Raw genomic sequence first — 20,509 nt, forward strand, 5'->3', positions numbered from 1 at the left:
GAACCTTTATAAATTCTGAAGTGATAACCGATTTGTTGCACAGCTGAAGTTATTCCTCTGTGTTTGTACAACATGGGGTGGGGGAGGGATGAAGAAAAGCTTTTTCATCTTAGGAGCTGAGAACCAAATGTTTTTCTGAATATAGTCTTCAGAGACACCCCTTCTTCCTATTTTTTGGCATATATCACACACATTTTTCTTTTGCTATGTGCCAATAAACCCCTGCTCCTGCTAAAAAAGTAACATTCCACAAGGACAGGAGCAAGGTTTCAATGCTGTACTTGGTCCTGTGAACTGTCACATTAAAACCAGACTGCAGTCTCCCTCGCTGCCTTGCTAACATAGCAGTGTCTCAGTAAAATGAACAGTTACCCTTTTCTGTACCACCACGAGAACTGACCCTGTCCCTGCTGGTAAATGGAGATGGCAGGCTGAGTAAAACCATGTCCAACATTGAACACTTAACTGGTGTGAGGACACTGTGATATACCAGGATAACCAGGAAGAGTCTTCTTCCTCAGCAAAAGGAAAACAATGTTTTGAAAAGTTACATGTTTGTTACTGAGAAATTTTAAGCACAGAAGAAAAAAGGAATTTTTTAAAACTAAGACTTCTACAGCAGCACCCCCACGTACCCAGTATTGTTCTACACTGAAAAGTGTAGTTTTTCCTCATGCAAAATTAACACCTTTTTTTTTAATAATGCAGTTGGAAATGATGACTTTATGATACAGTTCCCACATTCACAATTCCTGGAAAAATTACATTGAACTTTTGTAGCCAGTTGAAAAGGAAGGTATCCTTCTTCCAAATTTACATTAACCAGCATAATACAGAGGAGAAAGTCACTGTTCTGAAGTTATCCAAAAGCATAAAAAACCCCCAACCACCCAACTAAAAAATAACACACAACCCCTTCTCCCACTTGGCTATATAAAGATCAATGCACAGAGAAACTATTCTGAGAATTTTTTTCTGTATTTGAACTGGTATAAAGGCCTTTAGTCTTTCCGCTATTTTTAAAAGCAGTTCAGTATGAGGAAGCTGTGTGAAGGCTGGTTTTTTTTTTCCACAACATCAAAATTATTTGTTTTCCTCCAAGAGTAGTCTCAACTGAAACTAAATGAAGAAACACACAAGTATCCAAAGCAGAGATAGGTTTGAACATTGGCATAAACCAGGTATGAGGGACAACTTGCTTTAGAAGTACATTACTAAAATAGCACGTTCACATTCTGACCAAGGTTTAATATTAACTTACCTGGATACTCTGGAAGGAAATTACAATTTAATGTTTTTGCCATGTAAACCCCTTCCTAGAAAATCAAGACTTACTGAGTTGCTTACTGAATTCTTTTCATGGAAGAAGCATGAGCTACATGAATTACACAGGTAATGGGGTGGCTTGGTATTTATAATTTATTTGTATACAATCATCATGTACCCTGCCTCTGGGTACAGTAAGTTGAGTGCTGCATGTTCCCTCAGACACAACAGTGCTATAGTATGATGGGGCTATTTGAAGCGATGAAAATGTGAATGAAGGAAGAAAAAAAAATACAACAGCCTGTCAAATAGATTTTGGAAAAAACGTATCAGTCACAGCAGTTAACTGCAACAAAAACCTAGAAGAAGGTGGTGGAAGTCTGATTAGTCTCTAGCAGATGGATGGCTCTTCTACTGCATGGGCACCTTCAACGACAGCTTTCACACACTTGGCCATTGTCTGCGATGCTCTACTGATGGAATCTGTAAAAAAAAAAATCCAAACATGTCAGTGCACAGACAGTGCAAATAAAAATACAAAATCATTTTATTACAAGACTGGATACAAAGAAGATAAATAAAATCACTTAGTTGAAAATACAGTCTGTGCTTTATGTAAATTCCAAATAATTTTACTGAAAAAATTTGTTTCTTCAAAAGATTCAAATCCTGTATATCCTAGTGGAAGGCTTTAAACGAATCATAAGAACCTTACTGTAAAGCTAAGTAAAATGTTCTGATTTCAGAATGGAAAGACCACACTATACATACCTGTCATATAGAAGTCTTTTATTGTGAGCTGAGGTGGAACAAGAGGATCAGCAAGAAGCTGTTGCTTTGCCAACTGTGGTAAGAAAGGAAAAGAAAGTCACCTGTGTGATAGGAGCTTGTTACCAAAGCATTTGTTTAGTGAATTCTGCATTCAGTGCATTCAGTGTAGGTCAAAAAATGCTTCTTGTATTACATATGAAGATTTTTCAAAAAGGCATTATGCTATATAACAGCATTAAATCATGCCAAGATGCTTCAGTTTTGCTTACCTTTGCCAGTTCATTTGCCTGGATGAAGTAGTTCGCTTCCTCCACATCATCATATCGAACCAGATTGGGTGATACTTCTTCTAAACGCTTCCGTATTTGATCGAGGTTCTCGTAAGGCAAGGTCAAACCAGCCAACTGAGAGATTCACAGAAAGAAATGCCATCAAGTCTAGGGCTTTAACTCAGAGTGGTTTAGATTACCAATTTGACCTCTTCTAATGATACCAGATCCTGGTCTTAAGAGTCTATGCTGTATTCTTTCTAAAAAGCAAGAAACTGCATGCTCCCACCAGCTTCCTCGAAAGCACCTCACAAAGACCTGCAAAATTTGCAAAGCTTGACCCATTATGCATTCAGCATACAGCATACAGCAACTGCAACATTAGAACTACCTTCAAAAGGGAAACAGTATGATTTAACTCACAGAATTAACCTAGGATTCAATACAGAACATTACTTCGTCAAACTATGTGTTTTCCTGAAAATCTACCTTTACATTGGAAAATGTTTACAAAAAGGAAATTAACCTCACAGTATACTTTTATCAGAAGTAACTTATAACAGCAACAGTACCTCAGAGACAGCTCTAATAATTTTCCAGTCTTCCCTTGCCATCCCAGGCGGTGTTACTGCTACTCTTGTCTGCTGGGCCCGACCTTCAGTATTCACATATGTGGCTGCTTTCTCTGTATACGCTGCTCCTGGGAGAATAATATCAGCCATGGGAGCTCCCACATCCCCATGATGCCCTATATGGAAAGGGGAAACAACAGTACACAACCATGAAACAGAAGTAATTAAAAATAAAAAGAAATGCTTTACTAAGAAAGAATTTCTGTGTTCCCAGAAAAAAAGGATTTTCCAAGTTTTGCTTAGCCAGTAATCTGAAGCCCATGAGGCTGGCTGCTCTAAGGTCTTACTTGGCTAATACTCTGCAGGAATAAATGGTACTTCAGTCTCTATAGTCACTCAGATTTGGGAGGTTCTTGGAACAAGGATTCTTAGATTAACTTAAGATCATCTATTTGGTATGACAGAACAGCTGGAAATTAATGCTGTTTCGTCTGCCAGGTCTGAAGCTATATTTCAGAAGCCCTATACTGGTTTATATTCCCTTTACTACTCATCAACAGTTTCCCATCTTTACCTAAGTAATAGGTAACCAGTATCTCAGTTATGTGTTAGAAGTTCCCTTTCCCTGGCAGAAAACAAAGGCTAAAATTCCTCAAAGGGTTTTATGCCACTGTTTATGCTTTTCCTCCACCTATTAAGATAGCAACATTTCTTAATTTACATCTACTAATTACCTTGATAGATGATAAAACAGTACTCTGGCAAGTCTTGACGTGTTATACAACCCGAATCTGCTCCCAGGAGATACAAGACTTTGGGAGCACTTTTTCTAATTGCCTCCACTCCTGGTTTGAAACCCAGGTCCAAAGCAGCAACTTGGCTTGCAACCCTGTAGGAACAAATACATCATGACTTTTAAGTAATTTCAGAATTCTCTCTCTCCCATCAGAACAGACCTAAACTCTTTTTCTGACTAAATATTTTGAAGGGATGTAAGAGATTCCTAATAGTAACAAGACAAACATGAAGCTCAAAGGCAGCTGAAATTTTTGACAGAGTATTGAGTTAGTTTTGCATTTTGACAACCTGACACCATTTAAAATTTTCACAGGCAATCTCACTTATTTAAGATGGGATAGCAGAAATAAAGGCAGATATTGAAAGTCAGGACCTAGTGACAGGCTGCTCACTGATGAAGCTCAATGATCCAGATGACATTTCAGCTATGAATGGAACTTATCAGGCCTTTAATTTAGGGCACTCGTGGAAGATGAAAGACTGGGGCCATTAGCTACTCAAAATCATCAAAGACTTAAGGCCACTATTTCATCACTATTCATTTATTCACACATAAAAATACTTTTAAAAGAATGAAATAATAATTCCATTTTCTGGCAGTCTTCCTTTTCCAAAGCAACAGTTTTGCATAATCCTCCATAATCAGGTGCCAGTCTTATTTGAAAGAAAAAAGATTCTCTCCAGAGTACAGATCTTCCAATGTAACTCATTTTGTCTGACACAGTCAGACATAGAGGTTTCAATAAGTTAGGTTGCTTTTTACACTTAAGGTTGAACGGATGGTGCACCAGAAGTATTGAAGTCAATATGAAAGACTGCCAAACCACACTTGTATCATCAGTGTTCTTTAACTCATCATTATTTTGGTACTAAATATTTCAGTTTCAGCAGCAGAATGTTATATTCAAGTTTCCTTCAGAGGCCCAAGCCCCGCTCTAACTATACTATTTTTACATCAGTGAGGCTGCTTTTGGCGGAAGAAATTTTTTGAGTCTCCAGAACTGAGAGCCATTACATTTGGTGAAATAATTTTTCCTTTACAAAGATGGTCAATTTGACAGTCAGAATTCTAGAAAGGGAATGGTGAAGGACTGTTCAAAGAAAAGCTTGTCTATTAAAAGGAGTAATATCCTGACAAACTGAATAGCTAAGATTAAAAGCTCTCAGATGGAAACCTTTGAAGCATTTCTATTAACTATTCAGTTGAGAAGCTGCACAGTAAAAAGAATATTTAAAAAAAAACAAACAAAGAAACCATATTATTTAAATACTCTTGCCATTTTGTTTTTCTTCCTCTAGATAAAATGCAGTCATTTAGCAAGCGACACTGGTCTGCTGTGCATCCTACTGTGATAGATGTTATTAAGTCCTCTTGTATTCTATGCCTAAATCAAAACCTTAAATTCTACATTTGAATATCATAAATTAATAAAAACTCATGGAGAGCCAGGTCAAGGAACCCATTTTTACTAAAAATGTTTTTGCTAGCTTGTATTTCTGGTTTTTATATTCCCTATAGGTTTTAACCCAATAAGCTGCTTATGTGTCCACAAAGCAATCTGTACACATACATTGTGGTAATCTGTGTAGCCCAATGTGCAAGTAAGCTGCTCCCAAAAAAGTTTTTAAGCAAACCTGTGTAGGATGTTCAGGACTTTCCAATCAGCAGCAGCCCCGCTCTTGGCCCTGACATTCTGTGCAATGGTGGAAACAGCAGCGTGGATGGCAGCTCCGTCACCGCGCTGCAGGGCTGCACTGCCCACCACCACCATTGGCTTCTTGGCATTGTCAAGGACCTGTGCAAGCCAACAATCAGAAATTCACTCCATAGCTACGAAGACAATCCTTGGGACAGATAACGTAATAAATCCCCAATTTCTCCCTAAGTGTTCCATGTAAACCTACGGTTCCAAAATGGTCATTGTTTCATTTAGAGATAAAGCCAAGAGAAACTGCTGTAAGCAGGAAAATATCTTGTCAGTACACAACTGTACGCTCAATAACCACACATTTAGATGGAAACAGCAGCACCTGGAAAAGCCTGTTTTATGTCAAGAAATATCCCAGGAGTGTCCTGCACTGCAAAGTTTTACACACCTGAATGTATTACAGTTTATACATACTTGGTGCACACTAATCATTACTTTATCTCTGCATCTGATTACAAGCAAATAACCCCATCTACAAGATGGTACTTTTCTTCAAATCTGTCTCTGGGGAATTCAGATTATTACTCAATATCTGTGAAATGCACCAGTCACACTCTTAAGTTCTGTGTACCTTGGAGAAGGGATGCTTGCCAGAAGCAATGTCCTGAAGTATCTGTGGGGACTCTCCCAGATGTTCATATCTGTAGGTCAAATTCACAGGAGAGCCAACAAGGGCCACTTGCAAGTCATTGTGAAGCCAGCTGAAAATACATCAAATGCTTTTCAAAAATTAAAGAAATACAGAGTTTTACCCAACCAAAGCCACTAATTAGAACTTCAGCACAGTAACTTAAAATAGGATTGCAAAGGAATTTAAATGGCATTCATTGTTTTGGTAAGATGCAGTTTAACTTTATTCTGGCTGTTAAGCAAGCCTCTAGGTTTTTTAGAAGGATTATTTCTCTAGATGTATTCCATAAACAGTACAGCAACACACCTTACGTGACAAGTTCATAACTCTATTCCCTCCTCCCCCCAAGCTTCTGCCAATTCAGTTTTAGAAATCCACTTATTTCTCAGATAAACACAGAAAAATTTAGCTGGTGAGAAAATTTTCTTTTTTGTAGCTTCTCATGGCACAGATTTATAAAAATACACATTCAAAAGTCTCACTGCATTTTCTCCTTTCAAAATTTCAACTCCATTACTGTTTAAAATAATGTATTTTCAAAGATCCCAGCATTAAGAAGGACAGGGCTTTTATAGACCTCATTTGCCTCGTACTGACATATCTTAATAAAATTGAATTAGCTATGTTCAAATGTTTGGGAAAGCCACACTACTTGGCAAAGAAAAATGTTAAACTGGAATGATGGCTTTTAAACTCAGCACATCTGATTTGTTACAGTACAAAAAGCAATAAACTGATGCCGAAAATAAATCTTTAAGGAATATGCTTTAACAGAATTCTATAAAACAGAAAATCTGAGGTGTCTGTGTAATGTAACAAAGGAATAAATGTCTGAGTAGATGAACTTAATGTAAAGTGTCAAAGTGAGAATGAACTAGCTCTGCACTACAGGGTACTACCCTTTTTCCACACATAAATCACCATTCCCTTTACTAAAAGGTGAACTAAATCCAATGATCCCATCTGAATGAATGCTCTCAAGTTACTGCCTGCAGCTCCAACCGAGCACCGTATCAAATCCAGATGGATTCGCGTGCTTATTCACCACCAAGGAATACGAACCTCTTTCGAATTCTAGCATTAAAAAGCGGTGCCTCAAAGCGTGGATTGGTGCCAACCAGAAGGAGGACATCTGCCTCCTCCACCCCAGCAATCTTGGTATTCAGCAGGTAGTTAGAGCGTAAATCTGTGCTATAACAAAAAGATGTAAGAAAGAGGGTAAGAATTCAGTAGAGGGAAGGAAAGAAACTATAGTAAAGACTGTAAATGCTCAAAATACTTTTTCATCTCAGAAAAAGAAAGACAAAGAAGAGATTTCTCAATCCAAATTACTAATCATAACTGTATTAAGGTTTTCACACCACAAATAGAAATAGACTAACTTATCCAGCTCACAACAGAGCGTAACTGGCTTTCAGTGACTGACTCTTAAACTGCAGCAGCCATACATTCAGTACAACATGGGGTAAGTGTGCAACCCTTGCTGGAGTAGACTACAAATCAACTCCCAATCCATAAATACTCTCTATATGTGAGGACTGTACATTCAAACAAATCCTGCTAATGCATTACCAATTGTTATTCCTGCTAATTTCAGAATATTGTCATGGGATGATCTGCAGACTGGAAATTTTATTAACATACTAATTATGGACAAACATGGCCTGTCCTCTTACCCAGCTCCAGCAGTAGGAAAGATCTCTTCAGTGCAGAGTGTATCACAATTCAGTCTATTCAGTAGGTCTTTCAGAGCTATTAGTGCTTCTGCATCCACCAGCCCTCCTACAACTGCTGCTATGTCCTTACCTTCCACTGACTGGAGCTGCAGAGAAAGGAAGCATAAACATAAAAGAAACCGCTGAAATACATTCTCGTTTAGGTAGATATTTGTTATATTAGGGCATGCCAAAGCCAGCAGTGCCACCGCTGGCCTGGAGCAGCACAAACTGATCCGCGATGTCTGACTCCTGCCAGGCAGCAGCTCCAGCTCCTTCAGAACCCATGATAAGCAAAGAAGAGCTCTTTGCATTCTATGCAGGTCTCTCCCACTTGAGTTATCACCCAGATGTAACTAGTTCTCATTTGGTGTGGTGAGAGAGGAAGGCTGGTGAATGCTTTTACTTTAACAAAGCCACAGTGCAGACAGAATACAAACTTCATAACACAAGCTCTGGTAGTAAACTTAAAGGTATTACCTAAGAAAAAATAGCTCTTGTAACAAAGCCTGCTATTGTACCATGGGCAAAAACATCCTTGAGGAAAGTTCAATTACAGTTATTCAATTCTACTTCACCCACATAAAATTTTTAATCAAAATCCAGAGCAGTCATGCAGCACTTCATTTGAGCTGCAGAATCAATCACCACACAGAGAAAGCACTGAGGAAAGCACAATTCAGATATAAGTAATACAGACTTAATGTCTTTGATGGCAAAAGTGGTGATAGCACAGTTTAAATAAATTTAAAGATGTCTTCAGATAGTCCAGAGTATTTGGGAAAATTGCTTCCTCCTAAATTTCTGAAGAAACAGTTTACCTTTTTTTAAATAGGAATGTAATTTCTCTCCCAATGCTCCAAATGAAATCATGATAAAAAGAAGTTCTTTAAAAGGTCCAATCCATGAAACAGGAAATATTTATTAAAATAAGAAATTTAAGTGGAAACACAATGGTTCCCCTCTAACCTTAAAGAAAAGATCCTTTTAAATATGATTAACTTGATGTTAATATTTGTAATACGTCCAGGTTTAGAAATTAATTTTAAGACTACTTATATTGAAAACTGCTCTTACCACACCAGCAACACGAGGTAATACATCCTCCCACGAAGTATAAACAAATACTCCTTTCTCATTTTTGATCATTGGCTGAGTAAGTCTCTGACGCTTCAGACCATCATAAGCGAACCTAAGTGAACACCAAAAATATCATTAAAGACAAAGACAATTGTGTATAATTCTGTGAGTAAGTTATCTAATTGCAGACTTTTAGAAAAGAGAAATCCAAGAAATATTTCCCCTGAAAGTTCAACTTTTCCTTCTCAAAAACTCAGAAAATGATCAGTAATAGAAGTAAGTTACCATGAAAAAATGTTACAAAAATCATAACATTAGAAAACTCGGCAACTTCAATTACAGAATTAAAAAACATATTTTACAATTATTCTTCTTCACTGTAGCTTTACAATACTACCAGCTGAATACTGAAGTTGGTGCTACTGTGCACATTTCTGGTTCTCCAAACTGTGCCTTTAATGCATGCATAAATCATGTGGGTACAAGCACATCCACACACCTGGTTTTGTCAGATATCCATTCCTCGTTGATATCTTCATGCAGCCTTGGCAAAATTCTCATCACTTCTCCAGTTCTCGTGCTCACTACAATGTTGCTTCCAACTGCATCAAGAACATCAATCGACTCTACCTTCCTGTTTAGAAGAATAAACCACTTTCAGTTTTTCATATATAAGCAGCCAGTGTCTTATTTTTGGCCTGAATAGAGACAATTTTCTTCCTAGTAACTGGTACAGAGATGTAGTTTGGATTTAGGGTGAGAGTAGTGTGATAACACAGGGATGTTCTAGCTGCTGCTAAGCAACATTCACACCACATCAAGGACTTTTCAGCTTCTCACCCAGTCCCAGCAGCAAGGAGGCTGGGGGGCACAAGTAGCTGGGGAACACAGGCAGCACAGCTGACCCCAGCGGGCCAAAGGGATGTTCTGCACCACACAGCAACAAGCTCAGCATGTGAATGAGGGGGAAAGCTGGCTGGGGGATGCTGCTCAGGGACTGGCTGGGCAATTGCAGTCTGCATCACTTGCTTTGTACATTCTAGTTCTTTTATCATTATTGTAATTTTCTTCTTCTATCCTGTTAAACTGTCATTATTTCAGCCCACAAACTTTACATTTTTCACCCCCAGTTTTCTCTCCTATGCCACATGAGGGACTGAAATGAGCACCTGGCTATGTGGTATTTAGCTGTCTGCTGAGTTAAATCACAACAGTCTTTTAAAGCATCCAGTGTGGGGCACAAAGACTTGAGGTAACAACAGATCTGACCAGAGCATGTGAAAACAAATTTGTTAGAAGCTCTGATTGTATTAGTTTAACAGCTACTGGTCTGAGAGTTGCTGCACATGTTCTCAGAGCTGTGTTATGTAACACTTTGCTGTCTGGATGTGATCCTTGTTTGCTGTTTATCATCTCCTGAAGGTGGGTTAAGGATGTAACTCAGTCACGGTGTGCCGCTGGGTTACGACAGGACGAAATTGCAGGTGGAGAGGCCGGCCCGGGGCTTGCCCAGCACCGCTGCCGGCTGCGTGCTCCGGGCGCCCTCCAGCGGACACGGTTGGTAATTACACCCTCCACCTTCCCGGAGAGCCACCGGTGCGGAGACACCTTCCTGCGCCTCCAGACTACTTACAACAGCTCCAGGGATTTTCAGTGCCCTTGGGATGGTCAAACAAGCATGTTCGGGGGCCGGGTTGGATAAAATCTTGAGCAACCTGATCTAGTGAGAGGCATCCCTGCCCATGGCAGGAGTGGTTGTCACTAGATGACCTTCAAGGTCCACTCCAATCCTTAATGTTCTGTGATTCTGTCTCCTGAGTGTGTTTCAGGTCTTGTTTAGGGTTAAACAACTACTTAAGAAAATCACACAGAGATCTGCTCTGAGGCTGAACAGCTTAGTGTCACAAGGCATTTTAAATAATATCCTCAACAATTAGTGAGTTAATGAATTTGTATCTTCCTCAATACACATCTTTTACCAAGCAATCAACACAACCTACAAGTCCAAAACATTTTTGGGTAAAATTAAGGGAAGAACAGTCTGCAAACTGTAACATTCTTCCTTTTCTTAAATAAGCTCTAAGTAACAAAATTCGTGTTAAATTCAGTCTATGGAAAAGCCTACAACAAAAGCGCAGAAAATAAAAACCAGAGAAAACCCTTGGTAACACAGGTGGACATATTCTAAGACAAAAGTGTACAACAAACAGAGAAAGCTGTGTCTTCAGTAGGAGTTAAGACACCTACCTTGTCTCCCATGGGCGTGCAGTAAAGGCATATGGCTTGGAGGTAAGAGCACCAACGGGGCAGATGTCAATAATATTTCCTGATAACTCGGACATAAACATTTTCTCAACGTAAGTACCAACTTGCATATCATTTCCTCTTCCAGTTGTTCCCAAGTCATCTACCCCTGCAACCTCACTAGCAAACCTGGTAGGTGCACAAAGGAGAAATACGTCTGGCATGTATAAGTGCAACACAGAACCTTTTTCAGCCCTCATCTCATTTTCTTAAGATAAAACATTATTTCATACACCTGAAAGAAGAAAACAATTGTTTAGGTGCATTAGCCAGTGCCATCACATACAGGACCTTCTGCAGAATTTCATTCAGAAAGGGCTACAAAAACTAGGGGGAGGTATATCAAAAAACACAGCACTTCAACACTCACTGTATTACACAGACCGAGTCCAAGTTTAGTCCTAAGTAACAAGTTCTTTGTAAAACTAGTTGGGTATATTGTACTCTTTTCCATCTGGCTCAAGTTGGCCAGTACCTATCTCAGGGCTACAGAACAGCATAAATATAGCTACCAGAGGCTATCAAAAATAAATACATCTTACAACTGTGGCTGAGGAAGTCACATATCCATTCTGGCACCAACACCATGGGACCAGTTCTGCCCTGCAGAACTCTGATTTCACTTTCATGCATTGGCCATCTTTCTCTATTTCCTGTCTGGTAGCTCCAGGAAACCAGCTATCAGTCACTAACAGAAATAAAATTTTTATGTACAATCAGAAAATAACTTTTTAAAAATACTGACTACCCCTCATGGGGTTTCTTTCACTAGTAACAAACTGACACAAACACGCCTGCTTAGTACTCTCCCAGTGAAAGTGAAGGACTTTACCTGATGCATCGAGTGCACTGTATACACCGAGTCATGATGGTTTTGACTAAGGGGCCAATGTTCTTGTCCTCCACAGCACGTTTGCTCTCTCTAAATCTGCTCCTATCACTGCCAAACATCATTGACTGGTCCTACAACAGACAACAGAATACACACATATCCAGGCTGTTGGTAAGCACAACTTCACCTACGACAAGAGCATTGTACATAAGTCTACATAATTTAATTGGATGTTGTACCTGTAGATCACATTCTCCACCCTGATCACAGATAGGACAGTCCAAGGGGTGATTTGCCAGCAGAAACTCCATTACACCCTCTCTGTTAGGTTCAGAGAATGAAGTTAATGTCAACTTAACATCATTTAGCAGATAGTACAACTAATCAGCCAAAGGAGGCTAACAGAAAGGTACCTTGCTTTCCTGGACTTCTCAGAGTTTGTCAGTATATTCCAGCCCTTCATAACTGGCATGGCACAAGCAGCAACTGGCTGCAATCACCATAAAAAGCAAGCATGAACACAATGTATTTCTTCTCAGCATGGGCACAAACCCCCATCTTCTCCCCCCCAGTTCTAACATAGCTATCTGTTATAAATAAAGAGGTCTGCAAGGAAAAAAAAAATACTCTAAGTGATAAAGTCACTAGAAGCCATATTTCTTAATAATCTGCTATATAAAAAGGTTAAATTAGTTATGATTTATTCAAAATATAAAATTCTACAATTTCCAGTCCCAATTCGAGCAGTTACAGCATTAAGAACGTCAGTTGTAATAGGTACAAGGCAAATCAAACAGCTTCAGCAGACATCTGCAAAATCTCTAGAACTGAAATTCAGAGCATGAATCATTTGCAAGACATTTATTTGCACAAAGCCTGTATACAGTCTTGGAATAAAATTCTTCTCAAGATTACTGAGAGATTAATAAAAATTCCTGCTCTGTAAACAAATCCCTCTCACTTTTCAATCACATCATGACTTCCACCTTTAGCGATAACCCAACATATCCAGAGACACAAAGCTCAAACTATGGAATTGAAGTTGGGGTGAGCTAAAAAATTTTATGTGCGAGTATAAATGTGTAATCCAAGACTGAACTCCAAAAGAATGTGCACAGATTTCTTAGTACTGCTGAAGACAGTGTTTACTCCTGAAATCAACTATTTCACAACAGATATCAATGCATTAAAATATAAACTACTAACTAACTGCAGTATTTACTTAGAATGAACCTGCATGTACTAATCATACAACTAAATTAATACAGTATCTGAGGTTTATTATTTATGTAGTTTCAGCTGAAAATGTGTGGCTGAAGCCTGAACTACAAAGCATAAAATGCATCTAACAGCAAACACACAGCTATCAAATGCTTATGTCCAAGAGAATGACAACAATTACTTAGAAGATTTAAACTAGGCCCAAGCACAGCAAAAAATTCCTATTGAATTCTATATTGCATATTCTATATTGCAATTCCTATGAAACACAAACAATACCTTTGGAGCTTTCTCTATTTCCACAAGACACATCCTACAGTTTCCAGCAACAGAGAGACGATCATGGTAACAAAAACGAGGAATCTGAACTCCAGCCTTTTCACAGGCCTATCAAAAAATAAGAAACAAAGGAAAATTAAATCTTAGACTTTTCAGTTTCACCTCAGAAGACGCTATGCAGCTTTTCAAAGAGTAACACTGCCAGTGCTCAAGAACAGAGTGCACTTGACATTTCATCTTAAGAAGTGACCATAAATAAAAATTTGTGACAAAGCAAAGAAGAGTCAGGATATCAATTACAAATACATTTTTTTCAAATCTTTGTAAGTGATTGAGGAAATGAAAACTGACCTCCATTTCACTCTTTCCTCCAATAACAGAGAGAATTCTCTGCAACAGAGCACTAGCAATACAAATAACGTTTTTAAGAACACATACACTCTTTACAGAAAAGTGGATCAAAATAAAAATTGAAAAACATAAAAAGAGCACGACAAGCATAATGATTCCTGATAATCCAACACAGATACTCTGTGTAAAGGTACTCCAGCACAGTCAATCTTCAACTTCAACAGACCCCAAACTCAAAGACAACATGACAGAAGAGACAGGAGGACAGAGCCAACAGATTTCCAGAGACCAGATGAAGACAGCCTTTCCTGCATAAAACCCCCACAGCTAATGGGATCTATGCTACAGCATTAAAGCTATGCCTGCCAGAAGAAATACTGCCATGTCGGGTATTTTAATGTTCTAACATATTATACCACATGTAATGGCTTCTAAAAAAAACTTTACTTGAAATTTTAGCCTGAAAAGTAACAATGCTCAGTACAGGCTGGGAGATCCAGGTTCCCCTTCTTCTCACACCAAGAATAATTAAAGAAGCTAAGGATGACCACCCTGAATTCTAACAACTAATAACTAAAAGAAGACAATCCCTCATTTACCCAAGACACACTGTAATAAGATACAAAATGTTCTAAAAGACTACAAGGTAACGTAGTGTTCAGAGACAGAAGTTCAACCAGAATTTATTCAAGTCTGTTACTGCATTGAATAAAGTTTTGCAGCTGGGACTGATGCTGCATGCATCGTCTTTCAAACAACCACGGCATATTTTTCTTTTTCAAACACTGAATTCCTCCAAGGATTCCTGTCACTTGAAATTGATCACAGTCAGTCAAAATACCCCTAAAGAATTGCAGGAAACAATGTAAAGGCAGGTGGCTTTTTGCTGTATGGAACAGAACATGCTGCCAAGAAGTGAGATGGGAAGTCCCAGAAAACTGAGAATGCCATTCCCCACACCTGCAGGACAGTGGTTCCGGGGTTCACCAATACAGGATGGCCATCCACAAACACCTCTATTTGGTTGCTGGCTGCTGTTGCAGTTGTACGCCCTGAAGGACATGTAAAGAGAAAACAAAAACAACTTTCACATACTGCTAGATGAAAACCATCAGCCCCCCACTCCTGATTTTCTTTATAAAGTGCTGATAGAATCCCAATTCTACCAACAGTGCAACACAGAATCCCTTAGCCTGCAAAACGAGTATGCATATGTGTCCTTCAATAAACGAACTGCACATACATTTATCACCAGAGACCCAGATATAAACTACAGACACTTACCACATACTCTGGAGGACTGGGTGACCCCAGCTAAGGTCCTGGGGACAGCAAACAGTCGAAGCATGGTGCTTTGGTAAGAGAGAAAACAGCACTGTTGTTATCAGTTCAAATGTTTGCTGGCGAGTTTTAAAGCGGCAGAGTAAAAGCTTCTACACCAGCAGCAAAGCAGCACGTATGCACTCCTGTATGTACACCCATGGGACAGCGAGTTACCTCCTCCAAACGCAAGATACCATCCTACCAATCTACAGTCACACACAGGGATGGCACTGAGCGGCCTCTCCGCCTGCCGCGGAGCGCCGGCCCCGGCCCCGCTCCCCCCGGGCCGGACGGGGCAGTTCGGCGGCGGCGGGCGCAGCGATGCCCTACCCGGGGCCGAGGGCACGGCGGGCGACAGCGCTACCCGGCGCGGGGGTCACCTTGGAGGCGCCGCCGCCCGCCGGGCAGCCCCCAGCCCGCCGCCCGGCCCGTCAAGGACACCGGGAGCGGGGCAGGCGCCCGGAGCAGCGGCAGCCGCGCCCAGCGAGCCCCGCCGCGGCACCGCCGTTACCTGGCGCGGGACGGCTGCGCTCCGCCTCGGCCTCTGTGGCGGCGGCCTCGGGCCTTTCCGCCGCTGACCTCAGCCTCCTTCGGCTATCTCCGGAGCCTTCTTCGGCTATCTCCGTACAGGGCAGTCCGCGCTCGGCAATCTCCGGAGCGAGCCGCTTCGGGTATTTCCGGCAAGCTACAGGCGAACGATGACGCGCGTAATTTCCGTCCCTAGCCCACAGCCTTTTCGGCCACCGTCACACGCACAGCCCTCCCTCGGCAGTTTCCGTCCCTTTCCGCCGTTTTCTTCGCTCAACTCCGGCAACTTCCGCTTTGCCAGCAGAGCGGGGTGTGGCGACAGTACAATATTACAAAGCCCGTGTGACGCCGCAAACCTTCCTAGGGTTTATAGTCAGCTTCACTCTTATTACTTCGACGCTTTCCCGCCCCTCTGGTGTCCCGTCCGCTGCCCGCCCTGCGCTGCAGCAGTCAATCCTTGAGGAGCTACCTCGCGGCTCGCTCCCGCGGAAGAATACAGCTGCGTACAGTGCCGCGGAGGGATACCGGCGCTATAAAAGGCCGGCGCAGGCGCGCCGAGGCCCTTTCCCGCGGCGGTGGCGGTCGGGGCGGGCGCAGCGTGTGGGCCGCGCGCCGCCGCCATGGGCTTCGGGGACCTGAAGTCCGCCGCGGGCCTCCGCGTCCTCAATGACTTCCTGGCTGATAAGAGCTACATCGAGGGGTGAGAGGCGGCGGGGGGGTGCGGGGAGCGTGAGTTGGGCCTGGCGGAGCCCAGCGGTGGGGACGCGGGAGGGCCCCGAGTCACCCCGGCCGCTGCACGGGCGGCGCTGCTCGGCGGCCGCCGCTCCACGTGTTCCTGCATTCCTCCAGCAAAGGAGGTAATTTGGCTCGTTCTCCGCAGGTACGTCCCTTCGCAGGCTGACATAGCAGTCTTCGAAGCGATCGCTGCTCCTCCGCCTGCAGAATTGTTCCATGCTCTCCGGTGGTACAATCACATTAAGTCGTATGAAAAGCAAAAGGCAAGGTATGGTAAAACTCCGAAGGTGCAATATCTCCCCGACCTAGCCTACAAATTGTTGCACTTGTTTCTTCGAGTTTGAGCAAAACTGGTTTCCATTGGCACCACGTGGCATTTTCTGTTGTTGGAACATATACAGCTCCTGAAACAGAGCAAACCTCTTTTGTCAATACGGAGGGCAAAATTAATGATTTGCAGTACCAAAGGACATGGAAAGAACAGGAGAGATGAAAGGAAATAGTATCTCTTTTGTCTTTTAGTGGTTTTATATGCTCATGAAATGTGCTGTATTGACATCCGTGGAGACTGCAGGCCTCTGAAAAGGTACAGCACAGGTAGGGTCAGTACTGCTACCCTGCTCCCTCTGAGCCTCAGTCCTCTTTAAAGGAAACACTTCTAATGAGTGTTTCAATCTCCAGTAGTTTCTGAAGCTTTTGTAATGCAAAAGGGAACTGAGTTTTTGAAGTGGTTTCACAAAGTATCTGGAAGCTGCTTAGGGTTCCTGAAATCAAAAGCCAGTTTTGTGGCTTTAGTAACAGCCGTGCACATTAGCAATGCAATTATGAGCTTATTGTAAGATAACAGGACTATAGGAGCAGCAAGAGAAGGTAAATTCAGGGAGTTCTGGGCCCTTGTCCTGTTAAGAGCAAGAGTTTAGGGTAAAGTGTTCACTGAAACATAGGAAAATAGCAGTTACCGTGCAGTAACCGTGTGTTTTCAGTGACTTAATGGGTTTTAAACAAGTGAAAGTGGTTCTAGGGAAGCATGAACAAGAAGTTGATAATTTTTCCTAGACAGAATATAGTGCAGATAAAGGATTCCAATAAGAAAGCTTTTCCTGTCCATTTACTTAGTTGGGCAGCATCATACCAGCTTTGATGAGCTACAGCAAATCCCATATTCACAGGTTATTCAGCTGGCATGTCAGGAACATTGAGGGCTGTCTTTCATGAGGTTCTGATTTCAAGTAGTAGAATTGGATTTTTACTCTTTTTAACATAAGTTTTTCATTATAAATGCATTTGTAGGTGCATTGATAAACTGGCAGTGATTGCATTGACGTTTAAGGAGGTTCCTAATACCTGCATTTTTCTTTCAGCTTGCCAGGAGTAAAGAAGGCTTTGGGAAAATATGGTCCTGCTGATGTTGAGGACACAACAGGTGCAGCCACAGACAGCAAAGATGATGATGACATTGACCTTTTTGGATCTGATGATGAGGAGGTACTTGTGACCTCTTTCTATTTTTATTATTGCTTATTGTTTTTTAGAAATAACCATATGTATGCAGAGTTTCACCTTGATCTAGTTGAAGTTACTTATATTTCTGACATTGCAATTCTCAAGTGTAGCTATCTTTGCAGAATAGGAAAGCTTGGAAGGTAAAAACTCCAAAGTTAGAAAATAATGGGCTGGAATGGGGTGAACTGTCCCAACTTTGACTGGTTACATGATGAGTAAAACAAAAAATCACCATCTTTCGGCTGACAGGTGTGATGATTTGTTTTTATCTGAGTAGATGCCAGTCAGTTTAGTAGTGCTTTGGAGATGTGGGGGTTTAGTGCTTTTCTGTAACTGGGAATTTCTCTTTCAGGAAAGTGAAGAAGCAAAGAAACTGAGGGAAGAGCGTCTGGCCCAGTACGAATCAAAGAAGTCCAAAAGTATGTGTGCTGAGAGCTTTCTCATCTTTACACTTGACACAATTTTCATGCATTTGGACAGGATGGCTAGAACGACTAATTAATTGTAATAATAGATCAGCTTGACTGGAATGAGACAGGAGTAATTAGCTTCACTTGAGTTGCCAGTGAGCTCAGCCTTCCCATAGCAAATAGGAATGTTAACATGCTTTTTGTTCTGGTTCATACACTCCTGCTTGTTCTTTCCAGAGACTGGCCTTTCTACACAGATGGAGATAAAAGTTTAGAGAAACTGCTGCAGTGCACAAGTTACTCCACAGCTACTGGTCTGGAACTGTTCAGAACTGTAGCAGTTGCAGTATTCCCTCTGTGGAAAATAAACTGTTACACAGCATTAGGCTCCTTCTCAGATGTTCTGAGAAGGACTTCCTATGTAACAAACACTGTAATCTAATTAAATCTGTGTATGCATAATGCATCTGCATATTGAACCTTGGGGTGTAATAGCTGCACTAGTTCAGAAATGTACACTGGTTCCAGAGGCTGTCACAGCGATGTGAGCAGGTTCTTGTTCATGAAACTGGCCAAGTTGCTCTTGTAAAACCAGTTTGTAAGTATATTCATGAGGTTTTGGGAGATGCCTATCTTTTCATGGTGATTTTCTTCCCCCAGAACCAGCTGTTGTTGCCAAGTCATCAATCTTGCTTGATGTGAAGCCTTGGGATGATGAGACAGACATGGCCAAATTAGAGGAGTGTGTTCGAAGCATTCAAGCAGATGGCTTGGTCTGGGGGTCTTGTAAGTATGGGGGAATTTCAGAGCAGGGAGAGGGAGAGTGCAGGCCCTTGGGATAGTTAGTATATGAGTAGTGGGACTTGTGGTCACTGCTGATCTATGAAATGGAGGTAGCTGCAATGGGGGAGCTGCCGTACTTCAGTGGTCAGAAAAGGTGTATTAGTGCAGTGGCTGGTTAAGATTCAAACACAGGTTTTAAAAGCTATAGGACTTAAGCTCTGCTCTCCTGCATCTCCCTGTACAATTCCTGGTGCAGCAAACAAACACCTCTACCCACCCACATCACTAGTTTGGGGAAGGGGTGGAGGTCCACAGAAAGCAGCTTTTTCAATCAGTTGTAATGAATGCTGGGTTCTTAATTAGATGGTCCATAATGTGGACCAAAGGCTGTTTTCATATGCTTTGGTCAGTTCACTCTTAAAAGTGCATTTTTAAGAGATTCCACCAAAAAAGGAGTACTAAATTTTTTTGTTTGTTCGTTTTGCAGCCAAGCTGGTACCTGTTGGCTATGGTATCAAAAAGCTTCAGATTCAGTGTGTTGTTGAAGATGATAAAGTTGGAACAGATATGCTGGAAGAGAGAATAACAGCTTTTGAAGATTATGTACAATCAATGGATGTAGCTGCTTTCAATAAGATTTAAGTCTTGATATACCTAGAATAAATGTTGTTGCAAAAAATGTGCAGTGTCTGTTCTTGTTTCAGAATCTTAGAGTAATCCAGCTCACAAATGTAAGGTTTTCTTAATGGGTAAAGTAGAAGCTGAAACTGAATTTCAGGATTGTTCTGACACCTCACTGTAGTACCCAGGAGCATGAGCAGAACATCACTTCAGAGTTAAGATTACCATGGCTTTAAAATACTGGAATGCTCTTTCCTCCATCTGTGGAGGAAATTGCTTCTTTGGAAATGTCTGGAAGGCATCCCTCTGTGGGCAGGGATGGTTTTAAGGGAAAGGAGCAGGGCTCAGTCAAAGTGCATGTTTTAGTGGGTAAACAGTATAAATTCCTTTTGTTTAGTAAGGGTGGTGACTAACCAAATACACCACAGCCTTTGACAGCTAAAACTCCAGCGAGAGAGGGGATGAAACTTAAGTTCAGAGACTTTCAGTGCTCTAGAGATAGGCCTGACACTTCCGTGATGCCTTCTCACCTGTTCTACAATTCTGGACCTTTTTTCCCCTCTGAGGCTTGGAAACGTTTGCAGTGGAATTGCGTCGAGTTTGTGTGTTAATGAGCGCAGCAAACGCTGCTGCTGCTGCGGAGCCGCTGCCGTGCGGGGCGCGGGCGGTGCCTCCCGGGGGCGCTGCGAGCCCGGCAGTGCCCTGGGCACAGAACCGGAGTTGGACACGGGCTGCAGGCTCTGGCTGGCCTACCCCATCAACTTGACTTTAACAAGAAAAAATAGCTGGCAATGCAAACACATTAAAG

The 20,509-nt window shown here is 41.5% G+C and overlaps 2 protein-coding genes and 2 non-coding genes across 5 annotated transcripts; 3 read left to right on the forward strand and 1 right to left on the reverse strand.

Moving 5' to 3' along the window:
• Positions 1-959: 959 nt before the first annotated feature.
• Positions 960-15,774, reverse strand: NDUFS1 (NADH:ubiquinone oxidoreductase core subunit S1). 2 transcript variants are annotated; one of them, XM_041473440.1, is made up of 19 exons: positions 15,633-15,774; positions 15,083-15,150; positions 14,759-14,850; positions 13,448-13,555; positions 12,361-12,437; positions 12,187-12,268; positions 11,948-12,078; positions 11,059-11,244; positions 9,311-9,445; positions 8,809-8,923; positions 7,693-7,838; positions 7,079-7,207; positions 5,957-6,086; positions 5,312-5,472; positions 3,613-3,767; positions 2,879-3,054; positions 2,307-2,441; positions 2,038-2,110; positions 960-1,749 (listed from the first exon to the last, which is right to left on the reverse strand). In XM_041473440.1, exons 2-19 carry the CDS (start codon positions 15,144-15,146, stop codon positions 1,658-1,660), a joined length of 2,187 nt encoding a protein of 728 aa, XP_041329374.1. In that variant the 5' UTR covers positions 15,147-15,150; positions 15,633-15,774; the 3' UTR covers positions 960-1,657. The 2 variants fall into 2 exon arrangements, with proteins under 2 accessions (XP_041329374.1, XP_041329373.1); XM_041473439.1 differs by lacking the exon at positions 15,633-15,774 and adding an exon at positions 15,296-15,551.
• A 440-nt stretch (positions 15,775-16,214) lies between these two features.
• On the forward strand, positions 16,215-19,898 carry EEF1B2 (eukaryotic translation elongation factor 1 beta 2). The gene is made up of 6 exons (XM_041473441.1): positions 16,215-16,349; positions 16,530-16,652; positions 17,746-17,869; positions 18,240-18,306; positions 18,958-19,083; positions 19,568-19,898. Exons 1-6 carry the CDS (start codon positions 16,270-16,272, stop codon positions 19,720-19,722), a joined length of 675 nt encoding a protein of 224 aa, XP_041329375.1. The 5' UTR covers positions 16,215-16,269; the 3' UTR covers positions 19,723-19,898.
• On the forward strand, positions 18,088-18,167 carry LOC121356811. The gene has a single exon (XR_005955632.1). It is a non-coding gene; the product is annotated as a small nucleolar RNA SNORD51 (small nucleolar RNA).
• Positions 18,598-18,731, forward strand: LOC121356814. Its single transcript, XR_005955635.1, has one exon. It is a non-coding gene; the product is annotated as a small nucleolar RNA SNORA41 (small nucleolar RNA).
• Positions 19,899-20,509: the final 611 nt, after the last annotated feature.

Source organism: Pyrgilauda ruficollis, unplaced genomic scaffold (genome assembly GCF_017590135.1).
Source record: "Pyrgilauda ruficollis isolate IOZ18807 unplaced genomic scaffold, ASM1759013v1 scaffold3, whole genome shotgun sequence".
In the NCBI taxonomy this organism is placed as follows: Eukaryota; Metazoa; Chordata; class Aves; order Passeriformes; family Passeridae; genus Pyrgilauda; species Pyrgilauda ruficollis.

Bases quoted from the DNA above. Each gene is read 5' to 3' on its own strand.
- NDUFS1 (XM_041473439.1), bottom strand. From the start codon at position 15,318: ATGGTATCTTGCGTTTGGAGGAG. The intron at 12,079-12,186 runs GTACAACATCCA...TGTCTGTTGTAG, and splicing joins GTGGAGAATGTGATCTACAG to GACCAGTCAATGATGTTTGG. The intron at 2,111-2,306 runs GTAAGCAAAACT...TTCTTACCACAG, and splicing joins AGGCAAATGAACTGGCAAAG to TTGGCAAAGCAACAGCTTCT.
- EEF1B2 (XM_041473441.1), top strand. From the start codon at position 16,270: ATGGGCTTCGGGGACCTGAAGTCCGCCGCGGGCCTCCGCGTCCTCAAT. The intron at 16,653-17,745 runs GTATGGTAAAAC...TTTTTCTTTCAG, and splicing joins TATGAAAAGCAAAAGGCAAG to CTTGCCAGGAGTAAAGAAGG. The intron at 19,084-19,567 runs GTAAGTATGGGG...TTCGTTTTGCAG, and splicing joins TGGCTTGGTCTGGGGGTCTT to CCAAGCTGGTACCTGTTGGC.